Source organism: Eubalaena glacialis, chromosome 8 (genome assembly GCF_028564815.1).
Source record: "Eubalaena glacialis isolate mEubGla1 chromosome 8, mEubGla1.1.hap2.+ XY, whole genome shotgun sequence".
Taxonomy (NCBI): domain Eukaryota; kingdom Metazoa; phylum Chordata; class Mammalia; order Artiodactyla; family Balaenidae; genus Eubalaena; species Eubalaena glacialis.
The window spans coordinates 93,669,363-93,690,702 of NC_083723.1; the positions used below are offsets into that span (position 1 = coordinate 93,669,363).

General features: G+C 35.6%; 1 protein-coding gene across 3 annotated transcripts in view; it reads left to right on the forward strand.

Annotated features, from left to right (window-relative positions):
* The window catches only part of MDFIC (MyoD family inhibitor domain containing), a 97,465-nt gene extending 82,104 nt beyond the window's left edge, over positions 1-15,361 (forward strand). For all 3 annotated transcript variants that reach the window (XM_061197956.1, XM_061197957.1, XM_061197958.1), the window contains exon 5: positions 14,868-15,361. In XM_061197956.1, the coding sequence (XP_061053939.1) occupies positions 14,868-15,115 (248 nt within the window). In that variant the 3' untranslated portion in view covers positions 15,116-15,361. The remainder of the gene's footprint in view (positions 1-14,867) is intronic.
* The last annotated feature ends 5,979 nt before the right edge of the window (positions 15,362-21,340 follow it).

The following is a 21,340-nucleotide window of genomic DNA, read 5'->3' on the forward strand; positions in this document are numbered from 1 at the left end:
AAGCTACAGTAATCAAAACAGTGTGGCATTGGCACAAAAACAGACATACAGATCAATTGAACGGAATAGAGAGCCCAGAAATAAACCCATACACCTATGGTCAATTAATCTTCGACAAAGGAGGCAAGAATATAAAATGGGAAAAAGTCTCTTCAGCAAGTGGTGCTGGGAAGGTTGGACAGCTGCATGTAAATCAATGAAGTTAGAACACACCCTCACATCATGCACAAAAATAAACTCAAAATGGCTTAAAGATTTAAACATAAGACACAACACCATAAAACTCCTAGAAGAGATCATAGGCAAAACATTCTTTGATGTAAATCATACCAATGTTTTCTTAGGTCAGTCTCTCAAGGCAATAGAAATAAAAACAGAAATAAACAAATGAGACCTAAACAAACTTACAAGCTTTTGCACATCAAAGGATACCATAAACAAAACAAAAAGACAGCCTACAGAATGGGAGAAAATATTTGCAAACAATGCAACCAACAAGGGCTTAATTTCGAAAATATACAAACAGCTCATGCAACCCAACAATAACAAAAAAAAAAAAACCTAAACCAAAAAATGGGCAGAAGACCTAAATAGACATTTCTCCAAAGAAGACATACAGATGGCCAATAGATGCATGAAAAGATGCTCAGCATCACTAATTATTAGAGAAATGCAAGTCAAAACTACAATGAGGTACCACCTCACACCAGTCAGAATGGCCATCATTAAAAAGTCTACAAATAACAAATGCTGGAGAGGGTGTGGAGAAAAGGGAACCCTCCTATACTGTTGGTGGGAATGTAAATTGGTGCAGCAACTATGGAAAACAGTATAGAGGTTCCTCAAAAAACTAAAAATAGAGTTGCTATATGATCCAGCAATCCCACTCCTGAGCATATACCCAGACAAAACTATAATTCGAAAAGATACATGCACCCCTGTGTTCACAGCAGCACTATTTACAATAGCCAAGACATGGAAACAACCTAAATGTCTATCAACAGATGAGTGAATAAAGAAGATGTGGTACATATATACAATGGAATACTACTCAGCCATAAAAAAGGAATGAAATAATGCCATTTGCAGCAACATGGATGGACCTAGAGATTATCATACTAAGTGAAGTAAGTCAGAAAGAGGAAGACAGATACTATATGATATAACTTACGTTGATTTGTATTGTATTTTAGATTCCACATATATCTATGAAACAAAAACAGACTCACAGACATAGAGAACAGACTTATGGTTGCCAAGGGGTGGGGGTGGGGGGGTTAGTAGAGGGAAGGAATGGGAGTTTGGGATTAGCAGAGGCAAACTATTACATATAGGATGGATAAACAACAAGGTCCTACTGTATAGCACAGGGAACTATATTCAATATCCTGTGACAAACCATAATGAAAAGCATGAAAAATATCATTTGCATAACTGAGTCACTTTGCTGTACACAAGAAATTAACACAACATTGTAAATCAACTATATATATGTATATATAAAACTGGAATATTCACAAATGTGTAGTGATTAGACAACATGCTATCAAACACCAGTGGGTCAAAGAAGAAATCAAAAGAGAAATAAAATACCTTGAGACAAATGAAATGGAAATACAACATATCAAAACTTATGGGACAAAGCAAAAGCAGTTCTATATGGAAAATTTACAGTAATAAATGCCTACCTCAAGAAACAAGAAAAATCTCTAACAGCCTAACTTATACCTCAAGGAACTAGAAAAAGAAGAACAAACAAAGCCCTAAGTTAGTAGAAGGAAGGAAATAACAAAAATCAGAGTGGAAATAAGTGAAATAGATAAAATTGATAAACCTTTAGCTAGACTCACCAAGAAAAAGAGAGGTGACTCAAATAAAATCAGAAATCAAAGAGGGGAAATTATAACTGATACCATAGAAATACAAGGGAACATAAGAGACTAGTACTATGAGCAATTATACACCAACAAATTGGACAACTTAAAAGAAATGGATACATTTCTAGAAATATGCAACCTACTAAGATTGAATCAGGAAGAAATAGAAATCCCAAAAGACCCATTTTTAGGAATGAGATTGAATCAATAATAAAAAACAAAACAAACAAAAAAACCCGAAAAAACCCAAAACCTTCTAATAAACAAAAGTCAGGACCAGATAGCTTTATTGGTGAATTCCGCCAAACCTTTAAAGAAGAATTAATACCAATCCTTCTCAAAATCTTCCAAAAGCTAGAAGAGGAGGGAAAACTTCCAAATTTTTGTGAGGCCAGCATTACTCTGATACCAAAAATAAACAAAGACACCACAAGAAAAGAAATTACTGGACAATATCCTTGATGAACAGAGATGCAAAAATCCTCAACAAAATATCAGCTAACTGAATTCAACAATACATTAAAAGGATCTTACACCATGATCAACTGGGGTTTATTCCAGGGATGCAAGTATGGTTCAACATCCACAAATCAATCAGTGTGATACACCACATTAACAAAATGGAGGATAAAAATCATCATCATCTCAATAGATGTAGAAAAAGCATTTGACAAAATTCAACATCCATTTGTGATAAAAACCCTCAAAGTGGGCAGAGAGGGAGCGTACCTCAACATAATAAAGGCCATATATGACATGCGCACAGCTAACATACTCAACAGTAAAAGCTGAAAGATTTTCTTCTAGGATCAGGAACAAAACAAGGATGCCTACTCTCACCACTTTTATTCAGCATAGTACTGGAAGCCCTAGACAGAGCAATTAGGCAAGAAAAAGAAGTAGACATCCAATTTTAAAAGAAGAAGTAAAACTGTCTCTATTTGCAGATGACATGATCTTGTAGAAAACCGTGTAAAGACACTTCCAAAAACTGTTAGATCTAATCAATGAAGTCAGTAGAGTTGCCATATCCAATATTAGTATAAAAAAATCTGTTCCATTTCAATACACTAATAATAAACTATCAAACTTAAGAAAATAATGCCATTTATAACTGCATCAAAATGAATAAAATACCCAGGAATAAATTTAACCAAGGAGATGAAAGACCTCTACACTGAACACTCTAAGACATTGTTGAAAGAAATTGAAGAAAATAAATAAATGGGAAGATACTTGTGCTCATGGATTGGAAGAATTAATATTATTAAAACGTCCATACTCTCAAAAGCAATATACAGATTCAATGCAATCCCTATCAAAATTCCAATGGCATTTTTCACAGAAATAGAACAAACAACCCTAAAATTTGTATGGAACTACAAAAGACCCAGAATAGTCAAAGCAATATTGAGAAAGGAACAAAACTTCAGAAATTACGTGCTCTGCTTTTGACTATATTACAAAACTATAGTAATCAAAGCAGTATGGTATTGGCATAACAAACAGACACATTGACCAATGGAACAGAATAGAGAGCTCAGAAATAAGCCCACAGATATTGGTCAATTTATGACAAAGGAGCCAAGAATATACAATGGGGAAAGGACAGACACTTTATAAATGATGCTGGGAAAACTGGATAGCCACATTCAAAAGAATGAGACTGGACCACTATCTTACACCATACACAAAAATTAATATAGATTGAAGACTTGAATGTAAGACCTGAAACTATAAAACTCCTAGCAGAAAACATAGGTAGTAAGATCCTTGATATAGGTCTTGGTGATGATTTTTTAGATTTGATCCAAAAATCAAAGGCATTGCCTTTAAAGCAAAAATAAACAAGTGAGACTACTTCAGACTAAAAAGCTTATTCGAAGCAAAGGAAACCATCGACAAAATGAAAAGGCAGCCTACTAAATGGGAGAAAGTATATGCAAATTGGGATTAATATCCAAAATATATAAAGAACTCATATAGCTCAATAGCAAAGAAACAAACAATCTGATTTAAAAATCCACAATGAGATATCACCTCACACCTGTTAGAATGGCTGTTTTCAAAAAGACAAGAAATAAGAAGTGTTGGGACTTCCCTGGTGGCTCAGTGGTTGGGAGTCTGCCTGCCAACACAGGGGACATGGGTTTGATCCCTGGTCCAGGAGGATCCCACATGCCGCAGAGCAACTAAGCCCGCAAGCCACAACTACTGAAGCCCATGCATGTAGAGCCTGTGCTCTGCAGCAAGAGAAGCCACCGCAATGAGAAGCCCACGCACCGCTATGAAGAGTAGCCCGCGCACCGCAATGAAGAGTAGCCCCCGCTCTCCGCAACTAGAGAAAAGCCCACGCGCAGCAATGAAGACCCAACGCAGCCAAAAAAAAGAAAAAATAAGAAGTGTTGGTGAGATCGTGGAGAAAAGGGAAAACTTGTGCACTGTTGATGGGAATGTAAATTGGTAGTCACTATGGAAAACAGTATGGAGGTTTCTTAAAAAATTAAAATAGAACTACCATGTGTGGGCTTCCCTGGTGGTGCAGTGGTTAAGAATCCACCTGCCAATGCAGGGGACATGGGTTTGAGCCCTGATCTGGGAAGATCCCACATGCTGCGGAGCATCTAAGCCCGTGCGCCACAACTACTGAGCCCACGAGCCACAACTACTGAAACCCACGCACCTAGAGCCCGTGCTCCACAACAAGAGAAGCCACTGCAATGGGAAGCCCTGAGAAGCCCACGCACGGCAACGAAGAGTAGCACCTGCTCATTGCAACTAGAGAAAGCCCGTGCACAGCAATGAAGACCCAAGGCAGCCAAAAATAAATAAATTAAAAAAAAAAAAGATAAGTAATACTAAAAAAAAAAAAAAGAACTACCATGTGATCCAGCAATTCCACTTCTGGGTATTATCTGAAGGAAATAAAAACACTAAGTCGAAAAGGCATATGCAACCCAGTGTTCATTGCAGCGTTATTTACAATAGCCAAGATGTGGAAACAATCTAAGTGTCCATCGATCAATGAATGGTTAAAGAAAATGTGGTGTATATTATACCATGAAATATTATTCAGCCATTAAAAAGAAGGAAACCTTGCCATTTGCGACAACATGGATGGACCTTCAGAGCATTATGCTAAGTGAAATAAATCAGACAAAGACAAATATCATTATGATCTTATATGTGGCATCTTACAAACAACAACAGCTAGGAGCTATAGATACAAGGACCAGGTTGCTGGTGGCCAGAGGCTAGGGATGGGGGTGGGCAAAATGGTTGCAGGCCGTCAAAAGCTACAAATTTCCAGTTATAAAATAAATAAGTCATATGGATTGACTATAGTTAGTAATACTGTATTACATATTTGAAAGTTTCTCTGACAGACATTAGATCTTTAAAGTTTTCATCACAAGAAAAAAAAAAGTTGTAACTAGGTACAGTGACGGATGTTACTGAGACATATTGCGGTGATCATTTTGCATTATATACGTATATGGAATCATTACATTGTACACCTGAAACCAATATGTTGTATGTCAACTATACCTCAGTAAAAATGAATAAATAGCATCCCATATGGCAAAGGTATTATTTTACTATCATCACCATCATCACCTTTTACATGATCACCCAACTACGGTACTACATGGCTTTAAAAAAAAAAAGGCTGATTTTTCTCATAATATACCTTGCACAATATTTAAACAAGCACAAATCAGAAGTGAAATTGAAAGGTGAATTGTTAAATAAACACAGTTGCAAAAGTAAAAACAGGAAAATATTAAGTTAAGCTTTTGGGAGAGATTTCTTACATCATTTTTATACAAATATATATTTTCCTTAAACCTAGGGGATTTACTTATTTTTTGTCCTAACCATAGATGATATTGTGACCAACTTTAGCAGACTGTTTATACAGTGACTCTTTCTAGGAAAATGCTTTCAAGATCTAAAGTAGATTTTGTTATCCAAAAGTTATATTCAACCTTCCTATTAATTAAACTTTTTGGATTAGAGATATTTCAACTGGCCAACTTAATAAAATTACCATTGAGTAGGTTCAAGTATGGTTTTCCTCTGTTTTTGCTTTCTGGCTTCCTGAGAAAATAAATGGATAGTAGTTTAAATATGGAAAACGATTATTATTTTTAAATCTTCTGTCATAGCCAAACATAAGATTGACTAAATCTTTCTGGACAGATTTCTGCTCCACTCTTCTGCAGATTCTGTCTCTTAGAACTACCTTCTTGATTCTCTCTTTTTAAGTATTTGAACTATGAACAGCCTTTTATAAACCTCCTTAGGTTAAAATAGAATGGCCCTATTTTGGTGTGGTAATCAGAGTGAATGAAACATCGAAAGGTAGAGAGTTGTACCCTCTCTAGAATAAATATTTTGCCATTATCTTTGTTGCTATCACAGTAATATTAATAAGTATGTACATGAATTCTTTACTGAGTACTTTATATACATTGTCTCTTTTAATCCTTACCTTAACCCTATGAGGACAGTATTGTTATTACCAGCTATCAAATGTGTGATCTTAAAGTACTGTAGAGATTCAGTAAACTCATATGCATAATACTTGCACCATTGCTATTTTTTCACTTTTCTTTCCCTGCCTCTCTGTCCACATACTAACTTTGCATTTTAAGTGTTTTAAATAAACACCTCTACTAACTGAGTGTTTACTCCCTGGCAGATTTCTGTGTTAAGCTCCTGGGAAACAAAAGGCGACCTGATATATATGTTATCTTCCTAGACTTTATAAAGTGTGACTCTTTAGAAAGGAATACGTGAATCAGTGCTATAGTTAAGTCATGACCAACAATTACTGGACCAAATCTCTCTTGAGAGTTTGGAATATTTAATGAATCAGCAACAGATCAGGCAGCAGGGTAAACAAATAAGAGAATCAAAAAAAAATCTGTGCTATCCACTTACTGTAATTTAAAATATGAATGCACTTCCCACAGGAGGAGGATGGATTCTAGGATTTGGATGCATGTTAGGTATATGATTGAGGAGTCCTTTTGTGGGGTGTGGGAGAATGGTACTGTTTTTTTCTATAGTTCTTTTGAGTTTATTGAGAGGAAAGATAATAGTAAAGGTTATTGTTCAGTTTCTCTAAGTGTGGTCTTCTTTGTGCTGCAGTGGAAAATGTAGCTCCTCTCTTTCTTTTACCTCCTGACCTATCTCACTTTCTTCCCTACTAGGAAAATGTTGACTGTGTTTTGGCTAAGATGCACGGCCTCGCGGAGACAGCAATGTGCCAGAGGGCTCTGTGTGGGAGGCGTACTTCAGGCCAATTTATGCAAGCAGCAGGTCACTCTAGGGCTGTAGGCCAGAATGCTGTGCGTCCTCTGGCTTGGAGACATGCAGCTACTTGGAGCTAAGCTACCGTGCCGTCTTAGTAAATATTTCCTGCCTCCGTGATCACTGGAGGAGTAGAACTCCCTGGAGATGTCTGTGTCTCGTCCCTCACAGCTGGCTTTTCACAGAGGCCAGATACTGACTTAGCCATCCTGGCTGCGATTCAGGATGACCAAAACCCACTTTTAGCCTGCTTTTTGATTTTGTATTGAGAAACAGTTGCAACAAAGCAATATCTGGGAAGAGGAATGCCTCTTGCTCTGCATGGTGAGTCCCCCTGTGCCCTCCCAGGGCGGATGTGAGCCTTAGCAGCTAAAGACATGGGGACACCTGTGGTTTCTCTGTGGCTTTGATTATAAAGCTAGAGTCAGGTTTGATCGCAATACAATTTCCTAAATTACTAATTACATATAACTGACTGCTCATGCTTTAACCTGCATTTGCTCTTTGGCATACTGTTGACCTGTTGAAAAAAATAATGAACCCCTGTTTCTTAGTATATAGTCTACATGATGGGGACCTGATTAAGAAAGTATTTTCAAGCATTTTCAGTCATAGGAAATGTTATTAGAGATCAGTCAAGATAAGACACATACAAATCTACCTTTGCTTAAAAAAGTGTTGTGGGTTATTCTCAGAATTCACTGTTCTTTGCCCTTCCCTGTATTCTGCTGTACAGTGTCTTTGTTCCAAGAAATTCAAAGCATCTGTCATACCACATCTTAAAAGAAGGAAACTAAAAAAAATAGACATTTAGAATACAGCTGAGTTTCCTGTGCAAAGAGTTTTCTGATGGTTCTTAGGGTTCCTTTCACTATAACTGCTTTCCTCACATTTGCCTAGTATTTTGGGCCACCTATGATTGGGTAAAACAATTTGGGATAATTTTATTATTAAATTTGTGTATGCGTATAAAAATAAGTCTTCAATCTCATTTCAAGAGAACAAAGGCCCTCAGACCAGTCACAGATACTTTCACCAGTCATCGAAGATGTTGTTTAAGTAAGTTTCAGTTGTTACCTTCAGGGTGTTGGGAAGCTAGACACTTGCCAGATATGCCAGCTGCATGGATTTAACATTGATGACCTTTCAGAGGACTCAGAGATTTTGTGTGGGTTTGTGTCTGCAAGTAATTCATAACAGTTTTTTTAAGAGTCAAATGTTGTGCTAAAGATTTCCTTTTATGCTTTCTTTTTAGCTCCTTGGCTGCTGGTATGTTTCTTTGTTTTCCTAAATTTACAGTAGCTGTCAGTCTTGTGCTGAGTTCTCCTCTCAGTAATACACTGAATTGTGCAATTCTTTTGGGCCTAGTTTGGAACAGGCATTCTTCCCAGAACCTAGTTGGCTTCTCAAAGGTTAAACACTTTTGGCAAAAAACTGCAAATATGACCGAATAAAACCATAAAAACGAAAAACCACAAGAATAGCAGGAAAAACAATTATTTCTGACAGTGAACTACATGGATGCAGAGGACTCGTCTCTTTTAAAGTTTGTTTCTCCACTTAGGTCTTCTTAGTTTAATTCTTATGATCCTCTCTTTGCTTCAAATAAAACCAACAACAGAATGCCTTTTATGATTCTCCATCCCCCTGGGGGTGGGAGGGGTGGTAGTGACAGAAACTGTAACAGCTATTTCTTCTTAGTTTATTTTAACCTTTTCGTTACCCCAAGTCACAATCAAACTACTCTTTCTAGAACACAACTGAAAAGAAAAATGCTTTTGGAAAGGAATACAAACCAGATTATTAAATTGATTTGATAGAATTTAGGGATTCATTTTTTGGTTTCTTTTTTTGTTGTCATGTCTTAAGTATTTTTCTACTTATAAAGTACAGAAAATGAATGTGTTTCTGGTAGATGTTTCTGTAAATGTACCTTGCTTAATATCACTTGAATCTCTAAAATGAATTTTGGTTTGTGGCTTCTTTACGTGCCCTATTCATAGATTTGATTTTTCAGAGCAGCCCAAAGTGTTTGTCTAGTAAATTATGTAGGACCTATGTTTTAAGAGGATGACTATTTTTGTAAGTTTTAATATTTACATAAAGGGCTTCTTCTTTTGAGAACTCTGTCATAACCGTATATTTTACCAGTAGAGTCCCTATGTAATCTCTACAATGCTCCTGTTCATATAAATATGAACCTTAATTTTTAAGTTTTAAATTTAGATTTCTTTTGATTGACACATCATCTCTCTCTTGGCTGCCTACCATCTTATGTCTGTTTCAACAATGTAACTGGAAGTTTATGAGTTCTCCAGCTCATCAACTTTGCTCTTAACTTGTTGAAGGATAACATTTACTATCTAGTCTTCATTAAAACTAAAATTCAGAATCATCTTTAGAAAGGAAATGTGAATCGAGGCTGAAAACAGATCAGCAAGACAAATCAGCAGAAATCAGTTGGATTTATAACTGATCTTCTTCCCCCCAGGAAGATGAACTAAGTGTTAGAAGTGACCCATCCCTGTATTGGCAGCATAGCATGCTGGATTAGACCATGGATTACAGAGGCAGATTGTGTGGGTTCTGACCCTGCCTCTACTACTTCCTGACTCTGTGACTTTGAGAAGATTTCCTAAGTTTTCTGTAATCTGTCTGTGGTAAAATGGGGATAATACCATTACTGCTTCTTAGGGATGTTATTTGAATCAAATGAATTAATATTTGTAAAGAGCTTAAAACAGAATTTAACAGAATTACAAAGTTTCTTAAATAGTTAAAAAAAGTGAAAGAGTGATGAAAATATCTCATCTCCTAAGATAACACATTTCTTAATTAATAAATGCTTTTTTCTTCATTAATGCCAGGCTTCTTATTCTCTGTAAAACCACCGCTTGTATCTATTATACAAATTACACTATATGACCCAGCAATCCCACTACTGGGCATATACCCAGAGAAAACCATAATTCAAAAAGACACATGTACCCCAATGTTCATTGCAGCACTATTTACAATAGCCAGGTCATGGAAGCAACCTAAATGCCCATCAACAGGCAAATGGATAAAGAAGATGTGGTACATATATACAATGGAATATCACTCAGCCATAAAAAGGAATGAAGTTGGGTCATTTGTAGAGACGTGGATGGACCTAGAGACTGTCATACAGAGTGAAGTAAGTGAGAAAGAGAAGAACAAATATCGTATGTTAACGCATACATGTGGAATCTAGAAAAATGATACAGATGAACCGGTTTGCAAGGCAGAGATAGAGACACAAATGTAGAGAACAAACGTATGGACACCAAGAGGGGAAAGCGGGGGGATGGGGGTGGGGTGGGGGGGTGGGATGAATTGGGAGATTGAGATTGACATACATACACTAATATGTATAAAATAGATAATAAGAACTTGCTGTATAAAAAATAAATAAAATAAAATTCAAAAAAAATAAATTACACTATGTTGTTGAAGACAGTCTAGAAAACGAGTGTTCGATGTATTTGCACTAAGAATTTATTTTTTCATGTTCCTTGTTTACTAAAAATACAAAGTTAAACAGACTTAAATTACTTTGTAGATCTTGTTGGCTAAAAGTAGGAGTTTGGAGAGATTCTATTCTTGGCTTAGGGCTTCTGATTTTTGTATAACAACCATCATTATTGTCTAAGATCTGGGAGGGACTTTGATTCTCAAATGAATATGTTCTATGAGTACCAATGAGTTGTTTAGTTGGAAATGTCACTCCCATTCCTCTTCATCCTGAGGGCAGCTGATTTCACACGTTACATTCAGTCCCTCCCTCCTGATTACTTATTGTTTTCCCCTCCCTTTCTGTATATCGGAATGGCTGGACTCCCTTGTTTTGAATCAAACGCTAAAACTTATTTCATTCTGCTACTGAATCTTGTTAATGCCTCCTTTCCTTTTCACTGACTTATTTGCCAAACTTGGCTATCCACCACTTTACTTCCTCAGCCATGTTATCCCATGTTATATCTTCAGCTAAAAACAAGATTTGATTTGAATTTCTCTTCATCAGTTCAAACTCTCAAGGTCTAAACGTTAACTCATCTGTATCTTATTTCTTTTAACTACAAAAAGCCATATACTGAGAGAGGACAATCATATTTGACAAAGGACTGATGTCTTGACTATATCAAGAACTTCTACAAATCAATAAGAGAAAAAGGCAGTTCAATAGAAAAGTGAGGGGAATACATGAACACCTGTTTCAAAGAAGATGAAACATGAATGGCCAACAACATGATAAGATGTTCAAACTTATTAGTAAACAATTAAATGCAAAGTAAAACCACCATGAGATGCCATTTCACACTCAATGAATTGGCATATATGAAAATATGACAGTTTCATAGATTGGCGAAAATGCGGAACAATGAGCATTCTCATACTTGGTTGGTGGGAATACATTTTGGAGCAATCACTTTGAAAGCAAATGTGGTATTACCTAACTTGATTAAACATATGCATATCCTGTGGCCCAACAATTCTACTACTAGTTATTTGGCATGTGTACTCTAGGAGACCTGCACAAAACTGTTTCAAACATTAATGTTTGGAATAGCAAAACACTGGAAATGACCAAAATATTCCTAAGTAGGATGAATAAATAAATTACAGTGTATTAAATCAATGGAATAATGTACATCTAGAAAACAAGTGAACTTTAGCTACATGAATCAAGAAGGGTAAATCTGAAACACATAATATTGAGGAAAAATGCTACTTATGGGAATTTATATGGTATCATTTCCTTTCTGATAGATTATGTAGGGATATTTACACATTCACTGTTGTATAAAGTACAATGAAAAGCAAGGGAAGGGGAAGATGATTTAGGAAGGGACCAAAGGAGGCTTCAAAGGTATCATTACCCTCTATTTCTAAGGCTGGGTGGGAAGGCCATTCTTTCCCCTTTAAGATTGATAGATTCACTACATACAGTTCAATGTATATTTTATGATTAATACATAAAGAATCTAATGCTCAATAACTATACTTAATGTTTTTCAGTATCAAGTGAGTTTTTGTGGATTCCTCCTCTTAGTCTTGAAATAGAAGCATTCCACAGTGGAATACAAAGTTAAGGTTAGAAGTGTTCTTAGAATTAGTTAATATGGATATTTGTTTGAAGGCATATTGAATAGAACTGGGTTGCTTGCCAGTTAAACACTAGTTTCTTAATAGGAGTAATAATAAAGCTAGCTCTTTATAACATTTCAGATATTTTACAAATCATGATGATAACATAATCCTGGAAAAACTCTACTGAACAGATACATATAAGACATTAGGATAAAAATTTATAGAAAGAATGTAGAAAGAGGGAAACTATAGACTCTCTAGAAACAAAGAACTTTCCAAGGCTGTGGACTTGGATCCATGAAGTTGATTTTACTGTTCTCCTAATATGATTGGATATAGTAATCCCCACTTATCTGTGGTTTTGCTTTCCATGGTTTCATTTACCCACAGTCAACTGCAATACCAAAGTATTAAATGGAAGACTTTAGAAATAAACAATTCATAAGTTTTAAATTGCAAGTCGCCCTGAGTAGCATGATGAAATCTCATGCCTTCCCACTCTATCCCACACGAAGCATGAATTATCCCTTTGTCCAGCATGTTTCGCCTGACCATCACTTAGCAGCCCTCTTGGTTATCAGACTGACTGTCGCAATATTGCAGTGCTTGTGTTCAAGTAACTTTTATTTTACATAATAATGGCTCCAAAGCACAAGAGTAGTGATGCTGGCAACTCAGATATGCCAAAGAGATGCTGTAAAGTACTTCTTTAAGTGAAAAGGTGAAAGTTCTCAGTAAGGAAAGGAAAAAAATTATATGCTGAGGTTGCTAAAGTCTACGGTAAGAATGACTCTTCTATCCATGAAATTGTGAAGAAGGAGAAAAAAATTTGTGATAATTTTGCTGTCGTACCTCAAACTGTAAAAATTATGGCCACAGTACCTAATAAGTTTGTAGTTAAGATAGAAAAAGCATTAAATTTGTACAAGATATTTCAAGAGAGACTACGTTCACATAAATTTTATTACAGAATATTGTTATAATTGTTCTCTTTTACTAGCAGTTATTATTGTTAATCTCTTTGCCTAATTTGTAAGTTAAACTTCATCATTGGTGTGTATACATGGGGAAAAAATAGTATATATAGAGCTCAGAATTATCCGTGATTTCATGCATCCACTGGGGGTCTTGGAATGTATCCCCCAGTAATAAAGGAGGACTACTGTACTACTAAACACATTAGGGGAAGATGGAGAGAAACTCACAGACTTACAGTTCTGTGATCTTTTTCCAATTGCTCCATAGACAATTTTACGTGAGAGTGGGCTTGGCACTGAGAAGATTGGGAGGAAACATTGGTGTGTTTTTTAGCTTTTTTTTTTTTTTTCCCACACCGCATGGCTTACGGGATCTCAGTTCCCTGACCAGGGATTGAACCCGGACCATGGCAGTGAAAGCCAGGAATCCTAACCACTAGGCCACCAGAGAACTCCTAGACTTTAATTCTACAGCCAACTCTGGAGTTTTCCTTTTTGAGTTTTTTCTGACTCTCTCCCCTTTTTGCCATCTGGCATGTAGAGTATGTATTTCCCACATTTCCCCCTTTTACAAAGTTACAGACTCTCTACAAAGTTAGAGACTACAGAGAAACAGGGGAGTGTTCAAGGAGTTGGGGAGTTTATGATGGAATACACAATTTGATGAAACTCCATCAAAGGCACTCAGTCGGTAAAGCCAAATACAGAAACACACAAGTCATGTGACAGTGGGATGCGAGTAGGGATTGTTCTGTACTGTTGCTGTTGTTGGAAGCAGAATCCCCTCATTAAAGCTTGCATTGTACGAAATTTAAAAAAGAAAAGAAAAAGAAGGAAAGGAACACAAATACAAACCCAGAAATAATCCTGCTAAAAATTCACAAATATTTCTGAAAATAGACAAATGTCTTATAACATTGGTCTTAAATTATTTTATTGCATGTGTTAAAGTCCTCCAGAAATAGAAATTTTCTTCAGTTGCTCCTTTTACTTGCCCCAAAATTCTACAGGAAAGAAGTTTAGAACATGGTGTACTAAATTTATTAGATTGTAATCCTTTTGATTTCTCACTTTTTTATATCAGTTCATGAAATTTATTGTTTAGAGAGGCATCACTAGAGATGTCTCAGGAAATAATAGAAATGTAAAGTACTTTGCCACACAGGAAGTGGAAAAGCAATTTCTATTTTCTGAAGGACTATAGTGTCATGGAGTCATTTAGCAGAGAGCAGTAGATAGGGAAGATGGATGAGACGCATAGAAAAGTGGAACCCAGGACCAAGGACCAGTGCACGGTGTGTGAGTAATACTCTAACCCACATGCACACACACATATACACAAGTACAATCTTTTTTTTTTTTTTCCAGATCCAGTATCTACTTCTAAAGATTGCTCATCTAGAATTTAACTTGTTTCTTTTTATGCTTCCAGCCCACAAAAGACTACTAGGACTGCATGTCATTAGGTTCTGGATTACTTAATTATTTTCATCAATTCTTATTATTCAGTATATTGATGATTTATATATTTTGTGTTCCTCCTTTTTCTGACTATGTGGCCTCCTCCCAACTGAAAATGAAGATTGCTGTGTCCACTGTATCCTGGCCTGCCTGTTCTGTGAATTCCTGACCCTCTGCAATGTTGTCCTGGGACAAGCTTCGTGTGGCATCTGCACCTCAGAAGCCTGCTGCTGTTGCTGCGGAGATGAAATGGGAGATGACTGTAACTGCCCTTGTGACATGGATTGTGGCATCATGGATGCCTGTTGTGAATCATCAGACTGTTTGGAAATCTGTATGGAATGCTGTGGAATTTGTTTTCCTTCGTAAATATTTATCTTCTGTTTGCATTAAAACTGGAGAGTGTTTTAAAATTTTTCTTTTAAGGGGAAAGGAAAGCACATGGTAAGATTCTCATCAAACAATCCAGTATTTGCACTGTTAACTCATTATTTTAGGAAATCTCTGAGAGCCTTTTTTTCCCTCTAACCAAATCTACATGGTTTAATATGTGAAGTTTTAACTACTTTTAGACGTCTTAATAGGTTACAATGACTGAGGGACATTTTGACAAAACAGAAAGAAAGGAAGGGAGGGAGGAAGGAAGGAAGGGAGGGAGGGAGGGAGGGAGGGAGGGAGGGAGGGAGGGAGGGAGGGAGAAAGAAAAAGAAAAAGACAAAATGTCTCCTCCTTTTTATACTTATTTCTATTTCTTTTAACCATTCTTAGGAGCCCCTTGCTCCAAATGTATTATTTCTCAGTGGTTATTTAAATCAGACAATTTATTTGTGATGTTTATTAATGGTTAAAAGTAAGTATTCTTTAAACTTTGGGAAACAAACCCACACAGTTGTTGGGGACCCAGTGTTCATCTCCATGCTGTGTTCTCCACTCGCTCAGCAAACACTGAGTGCCTACTGTGTGTAATCTCCTGCTGCAACACAGAGATGGATGTCATTCAGCTCCAATCCAGAGGAGCATAGGAAAGTTTAGAAGAGGAAAGAGACCTGTAAAGAATAAACCAGCCCACAAGGCATATTGAAGTGAAGATTATGAGAGAGAGAAACTCAAAAGGCTATAGGAATACACAGAAAGGAAAGCTAATGTCTACTGGAATATTCAGAAGGCTTCAAGGAGAATGTGGCGTTTGAAGGAGGCCTCTTAGGATGAGTGATTCATCTGCTGCTTGAATGAATTAGATTTAGGACCAAGTTTTAGGTGACTAGCCTGAGCTGTGTGTGCCCTTGAGCAGTTAGAAGAAAAACGCCTTAAGTATGTATTTTCTTTTTTTAAACTATAAAATTAACTAATAATATGCATTTTTTACATAATTTAGATGTTATGATAAAGTTTTAATTAAAAACAATGCTTTATTAAAATAGCTATATTTTTTAAAGAACGTGGAATACTTTTGAAAAGTTGTACTTAAATTAGGAGATTTTTTAATATTAAAATCTCAGCATTCTGATTTTGATTTATTCAAAAGCTTTTCTTTTTGAGAGCTTTAAGTCTTTTCCGGGGGGTTGTTAAGAAACAAACCGAAACCCCCCAATGTTTATAAACACAGTTAATCTTAAATGCAAATCATTCCTTCCAATTCAGTAGGAATCTTGACATCCACTACTATGACCGAATTTCAGTACTGCAACTTTATATTAAATTAAACCATTATGGCAGGTTATAAATATCCTTAAGTACAAAGACATGAGTCAGATACAAGACTTACTAAGTGTTAGCGACTTAGTAAGTTACAAAGTTACTAATACATAGAGACTTTGTGTGATGCAGATGAAAGGGAGAGTAAATTTTCATACTACCTGCTCTCCTACTAAGTTTGATGTCCCCAAATTGTAGTTTGGTTTGATTTAATGTAATTCCTTGTAGAAATTTTGAAAGTATACCTTTGGATGAATAGTTATTTTTGATTCTTCCAGTTGAATATCAAATTGGTAGTGAAAACAAATGCATACTTTTAGGAAGCCTTTTAGCAAATTTAGGCTTTTAAGAAAGATTTTAAACCTAAAGCATGGGTATGAGACCCACGGTTTTTCCTTTGAGATGAAACTTAGTTTCTACTTATATCATTACTTAAAAGGCTTAAAAAAGGAAAAAAAGTTAGCAGACTCTTGAATCCCCCTTTCAGTACTGTTTACACACACACACATACACACATACACACACACACACACACTGTTAAATTGTCCGGTTTAAATACAGTTCTAGTAAACAGCTGTCTTTCTGTTCCTTGTCTAAAGAGCGTCTTTGATGTAACAAGTGAAATATAAGAACATCTTTCTACTATTTCATAGTAGCCAGAGTCTGAGTATTTACATATACCCAAAGTTAACTTATGCATATATATTAGGATGTGAGAGTATCAACTTTATATTGACATATAAAACCTCCTAATGACCTGGAATCATTTTTTTGTCCTGCAAAAATTTTCAGCCAAATGGTTTGACTAATATTTAAGTGTATTCTGCTACTATTTGCGATGATGATATTAGCACTTTTAAAATAATGTTTCTCTGTAACAGAGAGCATTAGTTGATAGCAGAATTTTATTCTCATATTTATATTCGTAGTACTTTTGCTCTATTGTCTATTCTGCAGTCATTCCATAAAGTACCATGTATGATTTTTAAAAAATAAATGAAAAAAACAAAAGTAGGCAAATGTGAAAATAGTTTCAATATGTATTTTAGAATTTCTGTACGTAAAATGTTTTGTTGAATTATATGGCCATCATGACTAAGTGCTCTAGCTTACAGTTATAGATTTGGTCTCTTTTTAAATGTGGAAACTTAATCTTAAATATTTTTAAACTGGATCTGTATTATCCCAAATATATTATTTTGAAATTTAAAAAATGACTACTCAATTGTTCTTTAGCCTATTTTCAATCTAATTGATACATTGATATTTAAATGAATTCAACTATAATTTAAAACCTTAAGCTTTTCTTTTCTCCTTACATCCCTCTCTAAAGATTTCCTAGTCTCATTTTGTAAATCACATGACTCATGCCCATAAATGAACTATGAAAGATTCAGATCAGTTTATACTGCAAATCATAGTTGACAAATGATTTCAAAACATAGTTTTCTTTTAAAAATTCACAATAGAGCAAAATGCATGTTTTGTACTTTTTTTTAGTAAATTGCTTTTACTCATTTGCTTTGGAATTATCTCCCAACTTATAAAAACTGTGGTAGGTTTTTTTTTTAATATGTGTACTGAAATTAAACACAAAGTAGCTGTGGAATTGGGTATTAAATTGAATGAATTTCACCCAAGAGTAAATCATCAGAAGTACTTTCAACTAGGGTCTTTAGTGTCACAAATTTTAAGTAACAGGAAATGTTTTACTTTAGTATTTAACCCCCCAAATCGCTTTATTTAGGAGAAGACTTTTTACTTAGAAATATAATAATTTTATTTTTGTGTTCTTATAGTATATCGACTATATCCATTTTCCTCACCTGAAGCAGTCAGTGCTTCTCTGAACAGTTCGAGGAGTAACCAAGGCAACCTTATGTAATAACTTTTCATTCTTTATCCATACAAACTCTATCAGTGCCCTAGATTCTAATGTTATAAACGTCAAACTCACTGCCTAACATAAATAAGACTTGAGTCCAGAGTCTCTGTGGCTTGCCTTCTTGAATTCCAGTTTAAATGCCTAGATTTACCCAACCACCTAATGAATAAGTTTATTTATTAATAAGATTATTTTTCAAATTACTCAAGACCTTTATGACCTTGCCAATTACTTGTGATTTGTAGGCCTGTAGGTTTATTACATCTAATCTGACAAGCAAGATAAAATTTCATCAGATACTATAATATCCATTTTTCTCTTATTTTAATACTAATATAGGAAAGCATACCATTTTTGTTTTAAACAGCAGTTAATACAGGGATAGGGTTTATTCTACACTATATTTTAAAATCGAGGATTAGGTACTACAAGGCAGTCTTTTTAACCCTTCATCTCCATGTCCCCTATAACCAATAAATTTATAGTGACTATTTTCTCTAAGCCCCTCAAGGGAGTCAAAAAACCCTCAGGATGTTTCATCCTAGGGAAGAAGTTTGGCACTTCCCGTGAGAAAACTGTTAGTTCCAACAGTGAGGCTACTGATATTTACTTGCTCATTTCAGATTACTTTTAGAGATTCTGGTTAAAATGGGAGGGGTTGTGGAGAGGGGATACCGTTATGATGCAGCCCTAATGTAGAGGGTGGTTTTTGCAAAAACTGTCATTGGTGACTAAATCCACCATGTATTTTCACACTGCAAAATTCCCAGGGAACAATGGCTGCTCCCTCTACTTTAAAGGACTATGAATCAGTATCATCCGAATGATCAAATTTTAATAAAGTCAACCAGCAATCTGTACGTGAAAAGGATTCTAAGCAAAGCCACATCTGAGCCTCACCTGGAAAGCAGGATCTCTATCTAGGCAAGCAGAAATCTGCACCACCTCATTCTTTATCAAACTGGGACAACCGTGTGACGTCTTCCACTAGGGCAACAACTATAGCCCCTAAGCTGCCAAATGTCAACCTGAGTAGTTCCCTGCCTTCCAACTGAACAGCGGCCACTAGTTCCAATTCTGTTGTTTGTCCATTATGTATGCCCTTGATCCCTCACCTCAGCCCTTGCTAAAAGAGAATCTTGAATTTATTTGTGAGGTGACCATGAAGAAATCACTTTAGATAACCATGCCTGGACATATTACCAACATCGAGTATAGCTATATGTGTTAAAGACAAAGTATAGCTCTGCAATTAAGTGTTCACTTTCAGGTAGGTCTTTGTTTGAGGTTCAGTGGAGAATGTAATTATTAGGAAAATAGTGAAAAGCAAATTCAAACAAATTCTAAGTTTAGCTTGAAAAACTGAAAAGGTTCTTAAGTTCTGTCTGATGCATAAAGGGGTAGAAGCAAAGGAATTACATTCCAAAGCCAAGAAAGAGGGTGTACAAAAGCAGCTGATCCACTTGACATAGTTCATAGCCTTTTGCAAAGGAATAAAAGCCCGTTGAGCAGGGAACCAAAAGATCTCATTATAGGATGAAGCCAAGCCATATTAAAGCTTGTGCACTAGTAACTATGTCTAAAAACAGCCTGCTGTTTTATATTGAACCAATACATTTCTTAACTTGGTAGGTTGCAGTGTAAAGATGTACAGAGCCTGTCTGCTGGATGCTATGCCAATTACAGATGTGGCGGAGTGGTGTCAAACACCTACAAATAGTTAGGATCTCAAGCAATCTTAGAGAGAAACAAAAGAAGTTTTAAAATGTCATCTCAAAACCTAGATAGCACAGTTCATCATATGTGTCTGACTCTCAGAGTCTCGAGATCACCTTTATTATATAATTTAATGTGGACGTCATATGATCCCTCAATCAGAATGCACAATTCTTTCAAGGACATGAATAGTGCCTGAGAGATAAGGAGAATATCTTTTAAAAGTAACACCTTCAGATGACAAGGCACCTGTGATCAGCTCTGCAGGAACTGCGTTTTATTGGTGTTGAGGTGAAGGAGGAGGGAAATGCCCATGAATACATATTATATTAGATTTTGTTAGATCATCAGAAAGAATAATTGGGCATAGTTACACAATTACATTTTAGTAAACTATTATGCCAGCTTAACGATAATACATATTCTGGTACAAGTACATTAAATGGCAATCCTAAAGCAATTTGGCTGCGGAGGACATTATATTTTTTTATCTAATTATTCACAAATTAATGAATAAAATTAAATTCAAATCACTGAAGAAAATGAAGCAATGGTGAGAATCAGAACTACAGATTAGTTAAAGCAAAGATATGCAATGCATAACAGAATTAAAGCATTTCTTTTATTCAAACTCGGTGCTTAAAAAAGAACAAATCCATCATCTTGAAATTTGACTTGTAGCTTGACATTAAAAATAATATGAGTAGAATTTTCAGTGGGGTAAGCACAAAACTAGTTCAAGGTGTGTCACTCTCAATTACTGTACTCAGGTGGTGTGCCCATTAAAATTCCCACTTGTGGGTTCCGCTCACTATGCAAATGGGGTCATTACCTGGAGAATTTAATTGGTTATGACACTGGGAGTAGGACTTCTCCTTTCAAAATAAACCTACTTACACACATTTTCACTAGAAATTTGATTGTTATATATACTTTGGATTGTTTTGCCCTATAAATATTTACTACAATTAAACTGCCTTTGCTTACTTATGTCTTACAAATAATTCAAAGTGGATCCGAATTACTTTGTGCATGTGGTTTTATTTGTTTCTCTATAAGGCTAGTTAGAATGATCTTCTGTAAATCATATTGCTAACAAAATAGTATTTAAAAAAATCTTTGTATCTTTCACACTACCCATCACGTGTGGGTACATTTCCAGTGAAGGTTTTCATCATTGAATAGTATCTGTTTTCTCTTTCATCATAGTTCTAAATATTCACTTTGAAGGGTTTCTTCCATTTTTCTCCTTTTTTGTCACTTACAAAAAAAAATCTCCTTTTTTGTCACTTACAACT